Here is a 21,000-nt window from a genome sequence, read left to right as displayed (position 1 = left end):
CTCTCCCCAAGCTGCAACAATCAAAAATGTCTCCAGGTATTTTCAGGTGTCCCCTGAGGGGGAAAATCATCTCAGGTTGAGCCCATTCTCAAGGCAGAGAATTTAGTCATTGACAAAAGTTTCAATAATGGAGCTCTTCCGGAAAGGTAACCAGTGTTATTGTTCAGTATGTGTATTTCCATATTATATCCTTTGTGGAGGACAGTCTTCGTTTTTCGCAGTTCCAGGATGCATGGATTTCACTTAGCACGGTTTAGCTGAAGAACACCAGTACACGCCTTGCCGTGGTGTATTAAACTCTGAGTAGTTGCAGAGTCCAAACTTTGCTACGAGCTCCCCAGCCCACAGATCACTATGTACATAACAGATGTTTTTTATGATCAGTGACCAGTCACATCCCTTCTTTCAGAGTCTGTCAGTGGTGGTCACTTACCGCCCATCTGTTGTTGGGTTCGCACACAGAGAGGAAAGTGTGCAGTTGTGTTGCCCCCCTGTCCCCTAGGGATAAACTCATGTGACATCTTACAGACATGGATAATCAAAAGAGGGAATTGACCCACAAAGATGAAATTTTCACAAAGAATTGAAAAGTGGTAATGCCGGACGTGGAGTTGCCACTGAACGTAACGGAGTGAGGGAATTACTAGCTGACTGTGGGAATGTCCACACTGCCACCGTTCAAGACTCCACAGAAGAAGTGGGAGGAACGCTGGAGGCCCAACTTACTGACATGAGCGATGGTGACGAAAGGATGAAGAAGTTCCAGAGGAAGTGACACAGGGGAAAAAACCTCACATCGAAGTCACTCTTGGAGGTATTTTGCAACATTGAAAGCACAAAGGATAAAATGTTAAACTGTCCCAGACTTCGAGCAGAGTATGACAGGTTGCAGGGGCACCGAAAAGGTGCTCCCTCCATGGCGTGTGTCCAACAGCGAGAGGGCAGGCGCTGTCCCAACTCCTCGGGATATTTTCACAACGAAATAGCTCACTCATTCTCAGTGTCTAGTATTTCTTATTATGGTGTACTTAAACACAAGTTTTACTATTTTTTCCATTTCTCTATTCATTTGTAACTGACTGTAAGAGAGTTTTTAATGTTTTGACAAAAATTCCTGAAGGTCATGGAATAATCTTAATTTTTTCCATTGATGATTAAGATTGCTTTGCATGGTCATTTGTGTGGTTCTGTATTACTGTGCAAAGCAAGTCTGTCTGTACTTAGAGAAGTGTGAGTAAATACACATACACGTACTTCTTCTGCTTTTTCTCTTTTTTTTTTTTCAAGACATTTTACAAAAATAGCATCAGACTGCATGTATCCATTCTCACAGATTTTGCTTTTTTCATGGAAGAAGATTTTTTTTGGAGAACTTCTGATCTTCGGATATCTAGATCCACCTCATTCTTTGTGGTAATTGTATTTTATGTATCAATATGGGTGAACCATCATTTGTTTGACTACTTTTCTGTTAGTGGACATTTAGTTTCTCTCTAGCTGTTTTGTTTTTCCTCTACGTGAAAGAACACTGAAGTGGCGGTCTCTGGCAGATACCATCACTAGCCCCATTGAATGGATGAAGACAGGGGAGAAAAGGAAAGAACCAGATCACTGGCTCCGTCAAAAGAGCGTGCGACTGTTCATCTCGGGGTTGTGAGTTCGAGCCCCACGTGGAGGGTAGAGGTTACTTAAAAACAAAATCTTAAAAAAAAAAAAAACAACCCAAAACAAACAAACAACAAAAAGGAAAGTGAAATGACTGCCTACGTTCAGGCAGGGCCTGAGCTTGGAGCTGTCATTTGAACTGGGGACCGTTCAGTTCTAGTTCCTTGCTTTAACCACGGTGCTTTACAGCTTCTCCTCTCCTTTCTTAGAAGTAGCTCTTCCAAACCATGGCGGCAGCAGCAGCACAAAGTAATAGAGTTTACCGAGCGAGGCAAACGAATTGTTATTCTTGTTACCCAACCAACAACCCTACGAGGCGGATACTGTTATTATCTCTGTATTACACTGAAGGCCACTGAGGAAGGTTAGGAGACCCCCGGGGCCGCGGCTCGTCCGTGCGGGAACCAGGGTCTCCTCGGGCAGCCCGGTTTCGGGGCCTTTGTCCTCGCTCCTCGTGGTACACGCATCTAATCAGAGAAAGGTCTGTTTTATCATGTGTTGTGGTAGCTGCGTTTTTTGAACATAGTATTTTGTGTTGGCCCATATTTTCACCTGCTCTTATCTTTTAGAAACGTGCTACCTAGCACATGTCCAGCTTTGGGTCATCTGCAGATCTGGTGAGCTTGCTGTCCAGTCTTTGTCTTCAGCCAGCCCGCTGGTAGAATACTCGGCAAAGCCCCAGGCAGCCTTTCTTTTCTTTTTCTTTTTCTTTTTCTCTTTCTTTCTTTCTTTCTTTCCTTTCCTTTCTTTCTTTCCTTCCTTCCTTTCTTTCCTTCCTTCCTTCTAGATTTTTTATTTATTTGACACAGAGAGAGAGATCACAAGTAGGCAGAGAAGCAGGCAGAGAGAGAGGAAGGGAAGCAGGCTCCCTGCCAAGCAGAGAGCCTGATGCGGGGCTTGATCCAAGGACCCTGAGATCATGACCTGAGCCAAAGGCAGAGACTTAACCCACTGAGCCACTCAGGTGCCCCTCCAGGCAGCCTTTCTTAATTAGTTGCTGGATGTGCTCTCTCGGCTCAGTCCACAAGCAGGTGTTTGTTGAGTGCGACCATAATGCTGTGTATGGGGCCAAGGGTCTGAAATTACAGTTGAACAAGATCTAAGGGAACCCTGTGTGTCAACTATACAAAAAAACAAAAAACCAACTGAATAAGATACGGCCTCAGCCTCTAGGAGGCACATGGTCTATACAACAGGGGGAGGAATGGTCTTGTAAATCACACCAGTGAGTGTAGAAGTAGGAGTTTAACCAGAGTCTTGTGAGAACAGAGAGGAAGGAGGCACTGACCTAGCCTGGAGGTCATCAGGGGGGCTACACAGAGCGGATGACACTGCGTTGGTGCTCGAGGGATACGGATGTGGAGGCATGACGTGTGTGAGGGCAGTGAGGTCAGTGGAGCTCGAGCAGGGGAATGTGTGGGGATCGGGAGCCGAGATAACGTGTGGGAGCCAGGAAAGACCGGGCTGAGGAGTTTGGGCTTAGTCCTCTTCACCAGTGAACATGTTTAAGGAAGGCCATGTCCTGCTCTCAGTCGCCTTTCAGGGCTTGGCATGGGATGTGTGGGAACAGATAAAGTCTACCGTCTAGAAACCAGTCAGAAGGTGCACAAGAGGGATGCCTGGGTGGCTCAGTTGGTTAAGCAGCTGCCTTCGGCTCAGGTCATGATCCCAGCGTCCTGGGATCGAGTCCCGCATCTGGCTCCTTGCTCAGCTCCTGCTTCTCCCTCTGCCTCTGCCTGCCATTCTGTCTGCCTGTGCTCGCTCTCTCTCCCTCTCTCTCTCTGACAAATAAATAAAAAAATCTTTAAAAAAAAAAAAAAAAAAAAGAAGGTGCACAAGACAAAAGGGAACCAAGCAAGTGGCAGCAAGACTGCAAGAGAAGACGAGTGTTTTTGGCGATCTTTCAAGACAAAATCGGATTGGTTCTGTGGGGGCGGGGGAGGGGGTGAGGATGGCTACTTCAAGTATTACCTCTGGGGCCTGGCTGGATGTGATGTCATGGTCATTTACTGAGGCCGAGGAAGGAGCAAGTCAGAGGGGTCGTTGAGTTCAGTCTGATGCGTGTTCTGCCCGCCCTGGATCCATTAAATAACACGTCATTATCGGTCCTCGGTAACAGTCACAAATACTGTGGCAGAGCTCTGTGGTCTCACCCTTCCTTTCTTTGTCATGCTAAAGGTCCAGCAAGGGACTGTCCCTAGACTCGGTAGAAGCCAAGGCCTCTTTCATCTGGCATTCCTTGGTCTATAATTTAGTGACTCTGCTGAAAAAGGTATTGAGCTTGGACGTGCCGTGGCTTCTCAGGGAACCCAGGCTGGGCAGTGACGGTGCGAGTCGTGATCTGTTCTAAGCTTTGCCAGAGACAGAGGTGAAGTTAAGCAGTCCTTCTAACAACCATTCTGTTTACGTATTGTGTCTTTCTCCTTAAATCTGTTTCCTTGACTAGTCTGTCAGCTCCTTAAATCCCCAAGTGCTCAGTCTGGCGCCTGGAGCAGGTGGGTGCTGGGGGCCGGATGCTGCCGAAAAGCAGGGCCCTGCTGACTCCTCCTCCTGTGTGACTACCCACAGGTGCTTTCTGCATCCTGGGATCTGAGTCTTCTACGACTCACGTAACTCCTTTATCCTTGGGGGCTTATAAGTTGGTTCTTGGTCCAGCTTCCATTTGAGGTTTCCCTTCAGTGTGTGTAGATATGTAGCTTATTACAACCTGAAGAACTTCCTCCTTGATAACAAGGATGGAACATACTGGAGATGAACTTTCCTGTATTGTCATTTCTGTAGCTTCGAGCCTCAGCCCCCACAAAGGGCCCTCGCCCTCCCTGATTTCTCTCATGGCTTTGCGTGTAGGGTGCAGACAGCCTCGAGTAGTTCTTGTGTTTCCACAAGCCCTGCCTGCTCTGTTTAATGAACTCACGCCACTCTCGGGGTCTGTCTTGTCTTCATTGTCTGAGCTCATCAGGGCTCCCTGCACTGTAGACCTAACTGTCCATGCCTCTCCCCCCTGCTTTCTTTTTCAGGGATTATTGTGCTTTACATGCTCAGAATCTGCTTGAGAGAGACCAGACCTCATTTTGCAAAATGCCTTCCCCTGTGGGATCTCTGCTGCTACTGTTCTGTTGTGTCAACGTCTAAATACTGGTTTTTCTCCAGGGTGAACAATTGCTTTTGTCCCCTGGTTTTCTTCATCCCTCCTTTGAACTCCAAAATACAAGGTTACTTCCTCCCAATGTGGTATCCTTGTTGCTGTTGTTTCTGGTAACTACAGGTGTTTTGTTTTTCCTGTGTAATTTTACTAGACTTTGCTTCCTGGTTAGAACTGAGTTCAAGCAGTGTTTCCCTTCCTCACATCTCTGGCTTTGTGATAGGTAAACTCTTTAGAAAAGCATGACAAGAATTTATCAAGTGACATGGTCTTAGCAGGAAAAAAGGAAAAAAAAAATCTTGCATGTCTGTCAGATGTCCTCGTGTTCATGTTGGGTGACGTGAGCTCTGTCTTGCATCTGGACCATTTCTGCTAACTGTAGGGAAGAGTGGCTCATCTATCTTCTATCATCTATTCCCTCCTAGGTGACCACAACAATTACTTCACTCCTGGTTCTTTTGCTTTTTCTCCACACTCTGCTGTCCTCCCGTCTTGGGCATGTGGAATGGTGGAGTTGTTGTCAGGGGTGGTGTGTGTGTGTGTGTGTGTGCGCACGCGCGCACATGTTCTGCCCTCACAATTTGTAGGATCCTTCTCTTTTTCCGCTTTGTCTGTCTCTCAGTTCTCGCCACCTCCCATTAGACCCATTGATGAAGGCATATATGCCATGAATCTCATCCCGCTAAATTGGAGTAATGATGATGACATGGCATTGACCATTTCTATTAAGAATTTGAATTTGCTTTGTCATTTGTACAGGGTCAAGCTGTGGGCGGCCGCGTGGGCCGGAAGCAGAGTTGCTGACCTCCTTCTATCTTAATTTCTCTCTTTCTTCTTCTCTTCCTTCCCTTCCTTCTTTCTTGTAAAGATTTTTATTTATTCATTTGAGAGAGAGATGAGAGAGAGAGAAAGCAGACGTCAGCAGGGGGAGGGACTGAGGAAGGAGCAGATTCCCCGCTGAGCAGAGAGCCCGACCCTGGGCTGGATCCCAGAACCCTGAGCCGAAGGCAGATGCTTAACCGACTGAACCACCCAGGCACGCCCCTTTTTTTCTTTTTTTCTTTTAAGATTTATTCACTTACTTGAGAGCGAGAGAGAATGTGCGTGTTTGCATACATGCACCTGTGAGCCAGGGGAGGGTCCGAGGAAGAGGATTTCAGCAGAGGGTGCTGAGGACAGAGCCCACCATGTGGGACTCGATCTCACCACCCTGAGATCACTATCTGAACCAGAGTTAAGAGTCCAGTGCTCAACCAACTGAGCTGCCCGGGGGCCCTCATCTTAATTTCTTTTGATAATTTGTCCATCTCGGGATCCTTTAAAGTTGTACCTAGATACCTCAAAGAACATGGCGTGTTTTCTTTCTGAAGATTTTGTGTTCAAGCCAGCTGGTAGAGTTGAGCGTGTTTCCTCCCTACCACTGTCTCCCATGTGTCCGCAGGAAAGAAGCCGTGTACCCTGGTGTGAGCCACAGGCTGTAGGGTTGTTCTGATGCGCAGCCTGCCGTTCAGTCGGTAAGCGTATGTTAGGTTTCTTCTGCAACAAGCTCTGTGCGGGGCCAGACCGACGCAGAGATAAGCAGAGACAGAGCTGTGAACCAGTGGGCAGGAGCCAGGGCAATAGGAAACTAATAGGAGCCGCTCAAGGTTGGTTTGTCAAAGCCCCTTTTGTAGTGAAGAAAAGAACCTGGAAGTTACAGTTGTTATCTGGGTCTGCCTCTCCGTGCGGGCAGTGACTGGCCGTGTGTCCTTGGGCAGGTCGTGTCACTGGGCCTCAGGTGCCACCCCTGCAAATGGGGCAGCAACGGCCCCTCTTCCATGGGGCTGTGAGGAGGCTTAAGTGTCACGTATTTTCTAAACCTAAAATGCACCTGACAGATGGTCGGTGGCTGTATGTGAAAATTCCTCTTTCTCTTTCAAAGTCTTCATCATCTGCTGGAAGAAAGAGACATATCTGTGTCCCCCAGTCTTTCGGTTTCCTATGTAAGACTGCAGAATACTTGACACCCCCACTGTGCACAGCCTTCCTTTCCATGTAAGTCAGAAGTGGTTAGCATTGGTGGTTTGGGGCCCCAGTCTGGTCTTTGTCATATTTTGGTGTCTTCTCGGGGACGATGTAAGGCCTTTCCATCAGCTGGTAGCCCGCATCCTTAGAGTTCTACGAGGTCCTGCTTCCTCCCATGGCCAGGGTGGGATCCCCTGTCTCAGGTCAGGGGCCAGGTGAGAACTGGGGCCCTTCTACATCCTAGACTCTAAACCCCTCAGCTTAATTTTTAAGAAGAAACATACGTAGATGGTAAGATCCCAATAGCACAGGAAGATACCAAGTGGAAATGAAAAGGGGGGAAACAAAAAGACCCCACAAGTTTCTCTCTAGAACCTACTCCCTGGTGGTCAACACTCTTAACGTTGGGGGGGGGGTGGTAAATACAGAAAAATTGCAAACATCTACAAGCCCATATACCTTGTCCTCTCTGCCTTAAGACACAGAACCACCTAAACGGTATCATGTTTTCTACTCTGTTCAGTACGTTTTTTTATTTTTCAAAATTTAAAAGAACACGCCAAAGAAGAAAACATCTGTATTACCTATTTCACCACCATTTACACTGAACCATTAATTAACCTTTTGGTGTGTTTGTTTCTTGCCTTTAGGAATATGTACTTTAAAAGTTAATTAAGTAACGCCAACAAAAGTCCGCTAAGCAGACTTGGATGGTGATGACCGAGCCAGAGGGTCACCTGTCCTTTGTCTGCTCTCCCATTTACGACCCCCCTCTGCCCGCTGCGGCCCTGCCTTTCTCTCTCTCCGCCCGCACCCCAAATCCTCTACCTTTGTTCCCACAGCTCCAGAGGGGTGGCCGTAGGTCCTTTCCAGCTTGGGGCTATTAAAATCCTTGTTGATTTCCTAGCTGGGCAATGACTTCGTGCAGGGGTCAGACATTTACAATTTTGACAGATATGGCCAAATTCCTCAAACAACGTACTCGGTCATGTCCCCGGCGAGCGTCTGTGAGAGTGCCCTTTCTTCTCAAGTCTTGGCAGAAACCCAAGAGTTTTATTTTGTTTTGTTTTTGGTCAAACATTAAAACATTTTTGCCATTCTGGTGAAATTACTATCATTGTTTTCATAAGCATTTCTCTCTTAATGACTTGCATCAAGAATCGTTCGGCCATCTGTGTTCCTTTCTCTTTGAACTGCCTGTTCTTATTCTTTGACCATTTTTATATTGGATTGTTAATCTTTTACAATTGATTTGCCAGAGTTAAGTTAGCCTTTTATCCATTATGTGTTGCAAATATTTTTTTTTAAATTGTCATTTATGGTGTGGCTTTTAAGCTTCTTGCCTTTTTGTTGAACCTTGGTTGGTGGTGGCTGCCCCAGGGAAGGTTCTGGAGAGAGATGGTGGGAACCGCAGGAAGATCCAGCTACTCTTTGGGCAGTGGTGTGGTTGTCTCAAGGCTTTTAGGACTGGACTCCCCACTATAGGTTTAAGCTTTGTTGTGGGTAGGGGTTTTTCCCCTTCGCAGTAACCTAAGCCGGTAGTAAATAGAGAACCACTTTTACCTCTAGCCAAACATTTGGGATTGTGTGCACCAGCTGGGGACCCCAATGCGGTACTTCTGTGTATCTTTTACTTTAGTAACCTACGAACTCCGCTGTTAGATTTCTGCGTAGATCATTTTCTAGGGTAGGACCGGCAGTAGCTCCTCACTGAGCTTTGCAGCAATTCTACAAGGGGACATTCCCCATCCCTCCCCTAGGTGTAGAGTAAAATAATTTCAACCAAGAGTTATCCGTTTGTCATCTCTTATGTTCCTGAGCTGGGCTAGATGTAAGGAGGCAAGTGACCGTGTCTCCCGGCTGGAGGCCGCTCTCTGTAATTTGGGGCGCTGAGGGAGCGTCTCCCTCACCGCCACTGCTGGTTTCTGGCAGCACCCTTGTTAGTTCCTTTACACGCAGATCATAAGGTAGAACTTAAAAAAGAAATTCTTTTTTTACTTTTTTCATTTTGTATCCTGCATTCACATGGAAGTTCCATGGGGGCACAGCCCATGCTTGCTGTGCTCTCTGTTCTGTGCCAGCACTCTCCAAAACAGTGTGTGGCGCGTACTGGGTCCCCCATGTCGCCTGAGTGACGGCATTCTGGGAGGGTGAGCCCCGTGCTGTGTGTCTCTTCCCTGTTTCCTTCCCTGGCTTCAGATCCAGGGATGGGGGCTTTGAAGGGCTCAGACAGAGATCACATGATGTAGGGACAGTGTGTCCTGGTCCCCCGTCCTCGTGAATTCCTCACACTTCCCTTTTTCGCCAGTTCAGGGCCGTGAGGTCCAGGTGCCCAGCGTCAGGCAGAGAGGAGAGGTGTAAAGATGCTTGAGCTGACGCAGAGGCCCGCTGGCTGGGGAGCCGAGGGTAAAGTCAGGGCAGAGGCGAGCGGGAGAGGACTGAGGACGAGGGAACACGTTGTGCTCTAGTTCTCCGTGTCCGCTTTGTCCGCAGAGCAGCCTGCACCTGCCAGCCCGAGCTGCCTGGCAGAGAGAAGCCCAAGCTTCTGCTCCCCAGCCCGTGGGCCTGGCTGTGTGGATGACAGCCTCTGATGTACATTTGGAGAGCCGAGCTTCTTTCTTTGCCTCTTTAGAAAGTACAAATGCTAATTGTAAATCACCTAGAAAATAAAGATCTAAGGAAGAAAAAAGGAAGTCACTGTCATCCTGCTTTTCAGATAGAATTCCGATTAGCATTTTACTGAGTACCGACGCCCTTCCTTTTACACCCGCCTGCCCAGGTGTGTATCTGTTTATAGGGAGCTGTGCTCTGCACAATAAGGCTTTGTAAATTGGCTTTTTCACTTACTATCAGACACTTTCTGATGAGTCAATGTAAGGAAACTAAGATTGGGATTTTTGCTGCCAAGAAAACAACAGAGTGAGTGCCGCCACTGACCGCGGCCGGCCGTGACCCAGAAACTGACAGGCACGGGAATCCATGCCCTGTTCGACGTTCTGTACAAACATCGCTTCCGTGATTTCGGATTGTGTAGATAAGTGCACTTTTAAAGAAGGCAATCTTGACTGCTTACTGTTGAGCCTCCGGTTTCTGGCTGGTGCAGCTGACTCAGGGCTGGGAAGTGCCTACCATCAGCTCCATCTAGAAGAGAAGCTCACGGTAGATTCTAGAAGCGGAATTTCAGGATCAAAGGGTTTGTACTTTCAGCCCTTGTTTTTGGCATTGATATCACGGATAGTCATGGCAGATTCTGTGCCTGTGCCTTGGCCTTACCATGGGTGGTGGAAAAGGAGGCTCGGGAGCAGTGAGGACAGGCACCGAATTCCAGCCCTGCCCCTGGCAGCTACTGGAAGGCTTCAAATTAATTGCTTAGCTTCTCTGAGTCTTGGTCATCTGTAAAGCAGGATGCTCCCTCCAGGGTGGACGTGGGGGTTCCCGGTGCAGAGTACTTAGCACCAGCACCCACTCAGCACAGAGCTTACCAGCAGGGGCTCCCTTTCTCCTGCTCCCGTGGATCCTGCTGTGCTGGAGCAGTCGGGGGTGGGGGGACTCGCAGCAGCAGCCCTCCTGCCCACATCCTCCTCCTCTTTCCCTCCACCCTGCAGAGCAGGGCTGGGCTCAGGGTGTGGGGGGGTGGAGAGCAGAAGAGCGGGGAGGGCTGGGGGCCGGAGCAGGACACACGGGACCTTTGCTCTGACCTCCTGCCGCCAGCGCCCTAGAGGTCTGCTTTAACCACACACCACACACCGGCAGTACACCCAGCGCCTGACTCAGACTTTCCCATCACTCTTGGCTCCCAGGCAGTGTCGGGAAGGACCAGCTTCCTTCACTCCATGGCGAGTGCACCCTGCCCCCAGCTGTCCAGTTTGTGATGTGTTCAGAGGCAGAGGGAGAGCTCAGGGCTAGGGCACCAGAGACTGCCTCCCTTCCAATATTCTGGCTTCCCCTCTGCTCCAAGCCTGGAGCTATTCATAACCCCTGAAATGAGGTGTGCATGAGCAGGACCCCAGCTCCCCACCCCGTGGACTCTGCAGTAGCACGGTGGGGAAGTGGGGGCAGACACTGATGCGCTCTCACTCCATGCCCTGTGCTGCTCTTAGTAATTCCCATGATGTGCTTCTATTGAATGATGTGCCTCGTTTAGCGTAGGCAAGTACTGTTATTATCCTGTCTTACCAGATAGGAAGCTGAGGCACAGAGGGGTGAGAGACTTCCACAAGGTCACACACCCGGCAAAGTGAGAGCTTGTGAAAGGGATGATCTCATGGGGTCTGGAGCTTATTCCTTCCCATCCAGTCCTCCTTTCGTTGTTGCTGCTGAGCCATGCTTCAGGCCCTGGTCTCTTTCTTCCCATTTCTCTGGCTCAGCTGGGTTTAGGATGCTGACTACCAAGTCTTTTCCTGCGGCCCCATGGTGGAAGATGTGGTGCTGGTGGTGGGGATAATGGGGCCATAAGGAACCAAAATTAGGGGCCCCATTCCTCTTCCCTTCCGTTGCCGGCAAATTGAGGCGTGGAACAGTTTTCTGAGAGAGCTCCCCCGTCTCCCTCACTGCCATTGTCATCCTGGAGGTTCCTCCCCAGGCAGTGGTTCTGTGGCCTGGTCCCTGGCCCTTGCCACACTTGGTAGGTGGTCTTGCCTCTTGCATTGCAAGTCAGCACATACAACAATTAACCTTTTCTACAGTGCAAGAGAATTTCCGATGTGAGCTACAGGGGATGGAGACAAGTCACAGTTATCTGTTCCATGCTTTGTGTGGAATATTTCATGAATATTTCAGAATATTTCATGAACCCTACTAGGCTTTTTGTGTCTAAGGGCATGTGACTTCTCAGTGGGAAGACCCTTCTTTCCTTCCTTCCTTCCAGTCTGGGTCCCTGAGATCTATAGACCTGGGCCATTTGGCCTCCACTGTCTTTGTCCATGCCAGAGGTGAGCCCTTCCTACCTTTCCTAGGTGACTCTGTTGGCTTCTGGTTGAACCTTCTGGTGGCCCCTACAGCACCTCAGGAATCCTGTTTCGTTCCCCTTCTCCTCTGGCTTGGAACTCAGGCACCTCCCCCACTCCCCCCCCCCCCGCCCCCCCCCCGCCCCCTGCCCATTGCAGTTCTTTACTTAGCTCTGTACTCCAGATTAGCACATTCTTGATATGCTCCCTCCAGGCCTTCTGTACCCCACAGCTGTCTACAAAGCCTTTTTGGCACTTCAGGCCTTCCCCCGTGACATCAGCCAGCTTGCCTGCCTGACGCAGTTGAAGGTCTTGCTTTCATGGCTTGAGCTGATCTTCATATCCGTTCAGGGATTTCTGATAAACACGTACCTAGATGCCAAGCACCAGTCTTCATGGGAAATTATTATGTTTCTTTTAGAATTCAAAAATACTACTCTTTCCAACTTATTGATTTCATGAAATCTAATCCTGTTTCACAAATGAGGAAACCCTTTCCAGAAAGGAAGGTTGGCTTACCTGACCCAGGCTGGGAAGCACAGAGCTGGGAATTGAGGTGTACATGGTTCCCAAGACCAGGTGTGTTGCGCTGAGGCCGTCTGACTCATCTGGCAGGTGAAGAATTGTGTTTAAGTCTGGAGGTGGGATGTGAACCCAGGCCTTGTGACTGCAAATTCTCCTTTGCCACACGGTCTAACCTGTCTAAGGCAGAAAGAGCAGAACTTGGAGTGTGAGCTCTGAGTTCGCGAGGGACCAAGGGGCCCTTGGGTTTGGGCCTTGGGATGGCCTCACTTAGCACACAGCTCTGGCCGGTCAGACCTTAGAGCGACTACCCAGGCTGTGGTCCCTGGGCTGCATTTATAAGCCCAGCCTACAGTCTTGCTGGCGACTTGTGCCGGCTTCTCAGTGGGCTCCAGCCTCAGCTCAGAGGTGATGGAGAGGGTCCTGTGCTGTGGCAGTCGTGCTGCTGGCTTTTAGTGATGAGTACCTCTCCAATCACAAAGCACTCAGAGGTACTCTTTCATTAGATGCTTAAAATGGCTCTGTGAGGAAGGGGGCCAGGTAGGTATTACCCCGCCCCCCAACTTATAGATGTAAAACAGGCTTAGGAGGGTAATGACCTCTCCAAGGTCACTGGAGATATTGACAAATTCCAGACCCCTGCCGGATTCCCCCATTGTAAATCTGTGACCTCAGGTTGCCTCTGTGTAAATCTTCCTCTCCTGACTTCATCGTGATCGATGTACCTGTAGGGGGCGAAAGAGATCTTTCTTATGTGGCGGCTTTCTTCTGTGGTGGTTCAGAAACTCTTGCTTCTGAACCCTTTGAACTTATCAGTCATATAGCACATTATCTCACCAGGTTATAAGTATTTTCAGTATCTACCTCCTCTAGTACCCTGGCACTCTCAGATTGGGACTCTTCTATTTTGTCTTGGCATCCAGGACAATGTGGGACCCAATAAATGTCTGCTGAGTTGAATTACATGCAAATGAAATTGGCCAGTGCCTCGTTCTGCGTTTCTTAGAGCACGAGAAAGGAAAATAAACTTGTTTCCTGGTCCATAATAAAATTGGTGGTGTAACTCCAAAGTTGTGCAGTGCCCCAATGAAGCCACTAGGTGGCAGTGTAACCCCATGGGGACATTGCCTCCTGCTTGCTCCCGGGGAGACAGAACTAGGGCACCTGTTTGGGGATCACCTCTGCAAGGCCAGTCTGCAGTTGGCTGTCTGAAATTGACAAGTCTTGGCCCAAGTCTTGGCCTGCACCCCTTTTCGTAAAGCTTTGTAGTGTCATGGAAAAGGCTTGGGCTTTGGAATCCACCAGGCTTAGATTTCAACCCTGGCTTTGCCTTTCCCCAGGAACTTAGCCCTGGACACACTATTTCTCTGAGCCTCAGTTTCCTCATCCCATAAGATGACTGTTGCACAGTTAGAAAGGGCCTAGTATATCACGGACTGCAGCATGATTAATTCTAGTTTTATTGCTGGAAATTCCTGTATTTGCCTTTTGGTGCCCTCTGTCTGGCTCCATCCTGGCCATCTGATCTTTCTGACCGAATTTCCTGCCACATTCCCCAGCTGGGTAGTGCCATGTAGGGCTAAACTTGATGGCTCACAGAAATGCTAAGTCTCTCAGGGTCTTTGTCTGAATTTTTCTGGCATTGGAGCTGTGCCTTCAGCAGACGGTCTGTGAGGGAAGTGACAGCTCCGGTTGTTGGGCATCTGCCAGGCACCCTGCTAGGTGCTTTGCAGAATTAAGTTTCATTTAATCCTTGCAATAGATCTATCCCCTATTTTACACAGGGATATACCTTTGGCTGTCCAGCCTTTGGCTCTGAGCAATAAAAAAAAACTCTGCTAAAAGCAGTTTAAGTAGTAAGGAAAGATGATTATCTTGCCAAAAACAAATCCTGAGTAATGCTCGTTGGTGTCAGCAAGGACCCAGGTAGCTGCCAAATCTCCTGGTCTCCCTTATGGCGCTAAAGTGACTGCCGGAGTTCCAGGTGCCAGGTGGGGGAAAGATGCTCCAGCTGCCTTGTGCTCCCTTTAAGAGGCCTCTAGCAGATTTGTTACAAAGTTCTTGAACGGTGTTGGATCTCAGGCTTGTTCCCACGTTAGTCATTGAGTAAAGGAATTCATGGACCTGACTTGAATTTGTCAAGATTCAGCCCCTGAGGCTGGTGAGGGACCCAGGTGAAGGATCCAGGTTCCAATTGCCCCTGACCCCTGGTCCATGGAAGAAGGCACAGGAATGAGGCTCGTGAGTTCAAGAACTTGCTCCAGGTGGAAAACCTAGTAAGCAGCTTTCAGATCCCATCAGGCTGCCAGCTGGATGAATGACGTAAATCACAGAGGCAGAAAGCACATTGCTCTGGGTGTGTGGACTTTGATGGATCTTGGAAGTACCTTTTCTTACTGATTCTGAGTCTCTCCTTTCTCTAGGCTCCTTTCTGTAATGGTATTCATTTTCCTCAGTGTCTTTCTCCTCAATGCCTCCTTTAGCCCCTGTCTCCCAGTCCCCAACAGCTGTCTGCCTTCTGTTCTAGACCCATAGCTAGGAAGGGCCCCCCTAGTCAGAATGGTCCAAGGGCTGATTTCAGTAAAGCTGTCAAGGCCCCATGGGGGTCATCTTAAGGTTTCTTTTAGAGCAGAGAAGGGAGCTGCAAAACTCTAAGTCAGGAAGGGTTAGGAGAGGCCAGAGGAAATGCCAAGGGAGCTGGTAGAGGCCAGTGGGAGCATGGAGCTTATGGTTCCCTAGTGGAGAGGTCAGTGGGCACCAGGGCCAAGACCTTGGAACAGACCCATGCTGGGCGGCAGCCGGCTGTCCACCTGCAGAAATGGTGCACTTACCAAGGAGGCCTTTTGGCTTGCAGATGCTTCAGGACTGCCCCAAGGCCCGCCGGGAGGTGGAGCTGCACTGGCGGGCCTCGCAGTGCCCACACATTGTGCGGATCGTGGATGTCTACGAGAACTTGTACGCGGGCAGGAAGTGCCTGCTGATCGTCATGGAGTGGTAAGCAGCCCGGCCTGTTCTCCTTGCCCAGCCTGTCACCACTGCCCACTCAGGCCCCTCACCCTCTGGGGACTGCCCAGGTCTGCAACCCCGGAACTTGAAATGTGATGTTCCATTTTTTTAGCGGGGAATGGAGAGGGCTGGTGGGGTGTTGAACCCGTCAGATCTGACTGTGGCTGTGTTTCAGTTTGGACGGTGGAGAACTCTTTAGCCGAATCCAGGACCGAGGAGACCAAGCGTTCACAGAAAGAGGTAGAAAGGGTCTGTTGTGGGGACAGGCTGCGGCAGGCGGGGCTGTGGGAAGGGGGCTCTGAGGCCTGCTGTCTGCCAGAGATGCCAAGGCCCACTGCCAGGCGTGTCATCCCCCGCTAAGACAGGACGGTGCCTTGTTTCTCCGTTGCTGGGGTGGGTGGGTGAAGTAGGGAGCCCGTGGCTGCATGGGAGGGGCGGAGTGCAGTGAGTCATCAAACCTAACGGTGCCTCTTGTGCCTTTCTTTCTCCTGCCTCACGGCTCCAGAAGCGTCAGAAATCATGAAGAGCATCGGTGAGGCTATCCAGTACTTGCACTCGATCAACATTGCGCATCGGGATGTCAAGGTACCCCGGGGTTCACTGCTGCCCGTCCCCCCAACCGAGGTGTGGTGGGGGGGCCCCGGCTGTGGGGCCGCGGTGACCCTGTGTCCTGGCCGCCTGGCTCCTGAGGGCGGAGTAGCACAGGGTGCCATTCTCTGCCCTCTCTGGCCACACCCCCAGACCCAGTAGCCAAAGTGTCTGTGGCACGCCCAGCGCTGCGGTCCTTCGTCGGTCCCACACAGTCACGCCTTTGGTTTCCATGTCCCTGTGGTGTTCACTCGTGGTTTTCTGTGTTTGTCTCTTGTCTCCAAGGACTCTGTCAGCTCCAGAAGGCAGGGGCGCTCCTTATGGTGTGCCCATCGAGGGGGGCAGATGATGGTTGGAAGAATGAGGGAAGGCAGGAATCCTTACCTTCTGGTCCTTATGGCTCCGCAGAATTGCTGTCTGTCTGTCTCTCTCCCTGTAGCCTGAGAATCTCCTATACACCTCCAAAAGGCCCAATGCCATCCTGAAACTCACAGATTTTGGCTTTGCCAAGGAAACCACCAGCCACAACTCTTTGACCACTCCTTGTTATACGCCGTACTATGTGGGTAAGTGCAGGGAGGCCTGGTCTCTCCCCACAGCTGTTCCCAGGCGCTCTCTCCAGCTCTCGGGCCACGGGGCCTGTCGTGTTTTCTGACCCTTCCTGGAGCTGGTGCGGATATGACCTGCCCAGAAGTAGGGCTCGTTAGAGTTAAGCTGGGATCAAGGCGTTGTGGGAGATTAATCTTAGATTATAGGCAGGATTTTGTGCACGCCTGTAATTTCCCCAAGAAGAGCTGTCATTGAGCTCAGATTCCCAGTGGAGTCCGGGGGCGCAGGTGGGGTTCTGGAGCCCCAGCTGACTGGCACAGAGTAAACTCCTGTGTCCGATTAAATGGGCAGCATGGGTTGGAAAAGCTCTTCAGTTCAGGAATTGTTTCATCTTCAGACTCCAGCCCCAGGGTTCCTTCTGGGGGAGGATCTTCTGCTCTCCCCGACCCAAGCCCAGCACTAGGTTATGGCTGTCCCCCTCCTGCCCTGCCCCACAGCCCCCAGCTACAGTACCATCACAATGGGCTGAAGGGTTGGGATGGAGAGCGTGATCCACAGAGAAGCTCGGGTGTATCACAGTGTTCAAGGGCCGGACCCACCCACGCTGACCTTTGGTTTGCAGCTCCAGAAGTGCTGGGTCCTGAGAAGTACGACAAGTCCTGTGACATGTGGTCCTTGGGTGTCATCATGTATATCTTGTGAGTGTGTCAGGGATGGCCTGGGGGGAGGCAGGGCTGGGGCGCTCCTTATGGTGTGCCCATCGAGGGGGGCAGAGCGTGTCAGGGGCGGGCGGGGCTGGGGCAGGGTGCGGAAGGAGGCTGTACCTCTCTGTGACAAGAGGAAGAAGCCAAGGTTCGCATCCCCTTCTGGACGGGGTATTCCCTGGGAATGCCCTGCATGTCCCCTTCTCCCAGTGGTCATTGGATTCTGTAGCTAAGCGATGGGTATAAACTAGCTAACAGACAGGAAAATGTGTGGTTTAGATCCTTGGTGTGTTGGATTTCTGGGCCCTGTTACTCACTTCATGTATCGTGCCTGAAACCCCCACGAGTTGTAGTTTCTCTGTGACCTTTACCGGAAGCCTGTTTCCCAGCCCGTTTCCCACTCTGTTCCTGGCGGGAGGCCCCTAATAACCCCAGCACTGTCCCCCCTCTTCTGCTCCTCGGTCCAGGCTGTGTGGCTATCCGCCCTTCTATTCCAACCACGGTCTTGCCATCTCTCCGGGCATGAAGACTCGCATCCGAATGGGCCAGTATGAGTTTCCCAACCCAGAGTGGTCAGAGGTGTCAGAGGAAGGTAAGGGCTCCACCTGCGCCGCTGTGCACGCGTGCCCGTGGCCGTCCAGCCCGCAGCGTGGGTCTGTACGTGTGTCCCTCCCTGCTGGGCACGTGCTGTCTGTGCGGAGGGCCTGGCTCGGGGCTAGCTCCTTGGGCTCTCTGCCTCCCTGCGGCCACCCCCCGCCCCCACATCTGGTTTTTCCCTGAAAACTTGGGGAAGAAGCAGAGGGGAGAGTATGGCCCCTGAGCTCTGTCTCCCTGTCCCACCCCTGCAGTGAAGATGCTTATCCGGAACCTGCTGAAAACAGAGCCCACTCAGAGAATGACCATCACGGAGTTTATGAACCACCCCTGGATCATGGTGAGCCTGCTGGGCCGCAGAGACCTGGGTCCGTGGAAACTGTCCCTCGGGGGGAGGGTCCAGCCATGACTCTGCTCCATGCCAGGCTTTCACGTGACCTCCTTTTCTCCCCCTACACTGCACCCCCAGCAATCCACAAAGGTCCCTCAAACCCCACTGCACACCAGCCGGGTCCTGAAGGAGGACAAGGAGCGGTGGGAAGACGTCAAGGTGAGGGAAGCACTGGCTGCTCTGGGGGGAGAGGGGGTCTATTGCAAGAGCAGTGGCTGCGAGCCACTTCCCTGCCCAGGCAGGGCTGGGGACTGTGCTCGGTGTGAACGCAGCCTTGGCCATTCCTTATAAGCGCACGGCCCACTGGCTCTCCAGAGGAACCTGGAAGGCGGTCTGGTACCATCCCATTTTGCAGATGAGGAGACTGAGTCCGAGATGGGGGGTGACTGACTCAAGGTCACAGCTGTGGTGGACCAGAACCCATGTCCCCTGACTCCCAATCCAGTACTCTTTCTGCTTCCAGCGGGGTCACTGGGGGGCCCTGCTGTCAGCTCTGGACCCACTGACCAGCCTGTTCTCTCCTGGCTTCGACCCCCTGTCGCCCTCACCCTGCCCTTCCTGTGTCTCGTCTCCCCCGTCTTCCCCTCGGTGGAACCCTTCCTCTTCCCAGGAGGAGATGACCAGTGCCTTGGCCACAATGCGTGTCGACTACGAGCAGATCAAGATAAAGAAGATTGAAGATGCATCCAATCCTCTCCTTCTGAAGAGGCGGAAGAAAGCTCGGGCCCTGGAGGCCGCGGCCCTCGCTCACTGAGCCTCTGAGCCCATCCCGCTCCAATGGAGGACAAGCAATAACTCTCGACCTGAATATATTTTTTAAGCGAAGAGACACAGAACTGTCCACTTCCACCTCGCCTCCTTCTTGGCGGCGTGGATCCCGGAACCCCGTCAGGGGCCGCGACCCACCTTTGGTTGCGGCCGCCTCGGAGAGGGAGCGGCTGGGAGGCCGGAGGCTGGCGGCCGCGAGGGGAGACGGGAGCGGGATGTCCTGACCCTGTGCTCATTTTGAAATTTTATCAGTGATTTGACTTAGAATTTTTATGAAACCTTTTATTGTTCTTTCCCCACTCTGCCTCCTCTTACCCAGACCTCTTCTTCCTCTGTGGATGTGTGAGGGTTCAGCGTTGGTTCAAGGGTATTTGTGGAAACTGTTTTAGGGACTGTCCCTGTGTGGTCGCACCTGCTCTCTCTTTCCCCACGACAGCCCGAGGCCGCTGCTGGCCGAGGCATTCTGGGACCTCCAGGCCCCGCGGGGGGCCGGGGCCAGGATGCCACCCACCTCTGCCGGAGCCCTCAGATGTCACCAGTGTGCTAGACGGACAGGCGAGTGTGATCGCGCGTGTGTGCGTTTGCGTCTGTGTGTGCATGTGTGCCCGCACCTGTGTCTGGGACTGTGCATTTGACGGGCCTGGGGCAGGCAGGGCTGCAGAGAGAGGTGCCCTGCTGTGGCTCAAGAACCTTACCCATCCTGGGGCCTGCCGTGCCCATATCGGGTCTGCCAAAGTGCCTGAGAAGCCTGCCCAGATTCCCAGCCGGGCCCCCGTGCCTGCAACTGGCTGGTTCTGGGAGGCAGAGAGGAGTGACTTAGGCACTGGCCCAGCGATCAGGAAGACTGATCCCCACCCCGGCCCCCTACTGCCCATTCAGTGCTGGTCCTAGTCCTCTGAGGCGCTTACCCACTGAGCAGCCTCCCTCCTTCCTCCTGCCATTATTAACTGGTTCTTGTTGATTTTTCCTCCCTTTTTAGCCACTCCCACCAGGCCTTCTCTCCGCAGGGAGCTTCTGCATTTCGCAGTCTCTCCAGGGCTCTGGGGGCACTGGCCCGCTCCCCGTTGTGGGCAAAGGCAACACCACGCGTGTGGTCCTGCAGATTTCCACTGTGGCCTAGTGGGTGGGTGGGGGAGTCTTCACACCAAAGATGTCCCGACTCTGCCCCTTCCCCATTAGCCTGTTCACCTCCACCCCAGACAACTCAGTTTTGCATGTCCAGGCCAGTGAGGGGGGCGGGGGCGGGGGTGGGGAGGGCCCTCCCCCTCCCCCTCCCCCTCCCCCTCCCCCACTATGAACAACACACGAAGACCTCCGTGCCAGGGTCTTTACAGGGCTGGGGGTGGCACTAATACTACAGCCCTCCTCTCCCTTGGGATGGGTTGCCCGAGGGACAGCCAGGATCTTCTCTGGGTGTGGGGGAGGGGCTCCGAGTGCCCACAGTGCCTCCCTGTCTCTGATGGTGTGCCCAGCACTCAGATTGTTGTAAACTGTTGTTGTTTTGTATGAGCGAAATTGTCTTTACTAAACAGATTTAATAGTTGAAAGGTTTTCTTGCTCTTCCTTCATGGGACTCAGCCTTTCCACCCCACCATGTCTCCCCTCTGCATCTCACATCGGTGGAGGATGGTTTTGTATGTTGGGAGGGCAGCAGCTGGGTGTCCTGGGAGGGCAGAAGATGGCAGGGCCTCCCAGGTGAGGGAGTGCCTGTCCTGCGCAGGGTCTGGCTGGGACTTGTCTGGGGTAGGGGCAGGAATGCCGCTCTCCTTTAGAGCCGCATAGGGTGGCAACAAGGGGTGGGGAGCCCGTGCTCTTTTGTCAAATACTGAATCGGGAGCCAGGCGGCTTCTCAGCACATGATTCTTTGACCTGTTTAGACACAGCCAGGCACTGGCCTTCTCAGCCTGAGGGGACCTGCTGGCGTGGGTTTCTGGGTTCAAGTCCTAGAAGAGACCAGGGGAGCTGGGTGGTGTAGTTCCTGAAAGTTCCAGGAGGGGGCGCCAGGGGTTAGGCTTAAACCGAAATATTCTGCCTTGATCTGGAAGAGTCCTCAGTGTCCACGTGACCCGTTCTCCCCCATTCATAGATGAAAAGAGCAAGGCCCAGAGGTAGGATGTTTGG

The 21,000-nt window shown here is 51.8% G+C and overlaps 1 protein-coding gene across 1 annotated transcript in view; it reads left to right on the top strand.

The window, feature by feature from the left end:
• The window catches only part of MAPKAPK2 (MAPK activated protein kinase 2), a 45,942-nt gene extending 25,516 nt beyond the window's left edge, over positions 1 to 20,426 (top strand). The window contains exons 2-10 of the mRNA XM_082701920.1: positions 15,134 to 15,273; positions 15,461 to 15,525; positions 15,791 to 15,870; positions 16,313 to 16,439; positions 17,045 to 17,120; positions 17,594 to 17,718; positions 17,975 to 18,060; positions 18,190 to 18,270; positions 18,722 to 20,426. Coding sequence (XP_082558046.1) covers positions 15,134 to 15,273; positions 15,461 to 15,525; positions 15,791 to 15,870; positions 16,313 to 16,439; positions 17,045 to 17,120; positions 17,594 to 17,718; positions 17,975 to 18,060; positions 18,190 to 18,270; positions 18,722 to 18,865 — 924 coding nt within the window. The 3' untranslated portion in view covers positions 18,866 to 20,426. The remainder of the gene's footprint in view (positions 1 to 15,133; positions 15,274 to 15,460; positions 15,526 to 15,790; positions 15,871 to 16,312; positions 16,440 to 17,044; positions 17,121 to 17,593; positions 17,719 to 17,974; positions 18,061 to 18,189; positions 18,271 to 18,721) is intronic.
• Positions 20,427 to 21,000: the final 574 nt, after the last annotated feature.

Source organism: Mustela nivalis (assembly GCF_964662115.1).
Source record: "Mustela nivalis genome assembly, chromosome: 16".
Taxonomy (NCBI): Eukaryota; Metazoa; Chordata; class Mammalia; order Carnivora; family Mustelidae; genus Mustela; species Mustela nivalis.
This window is presented reverse-complemented; position numbering and strand designations above follow the sequence as displayed.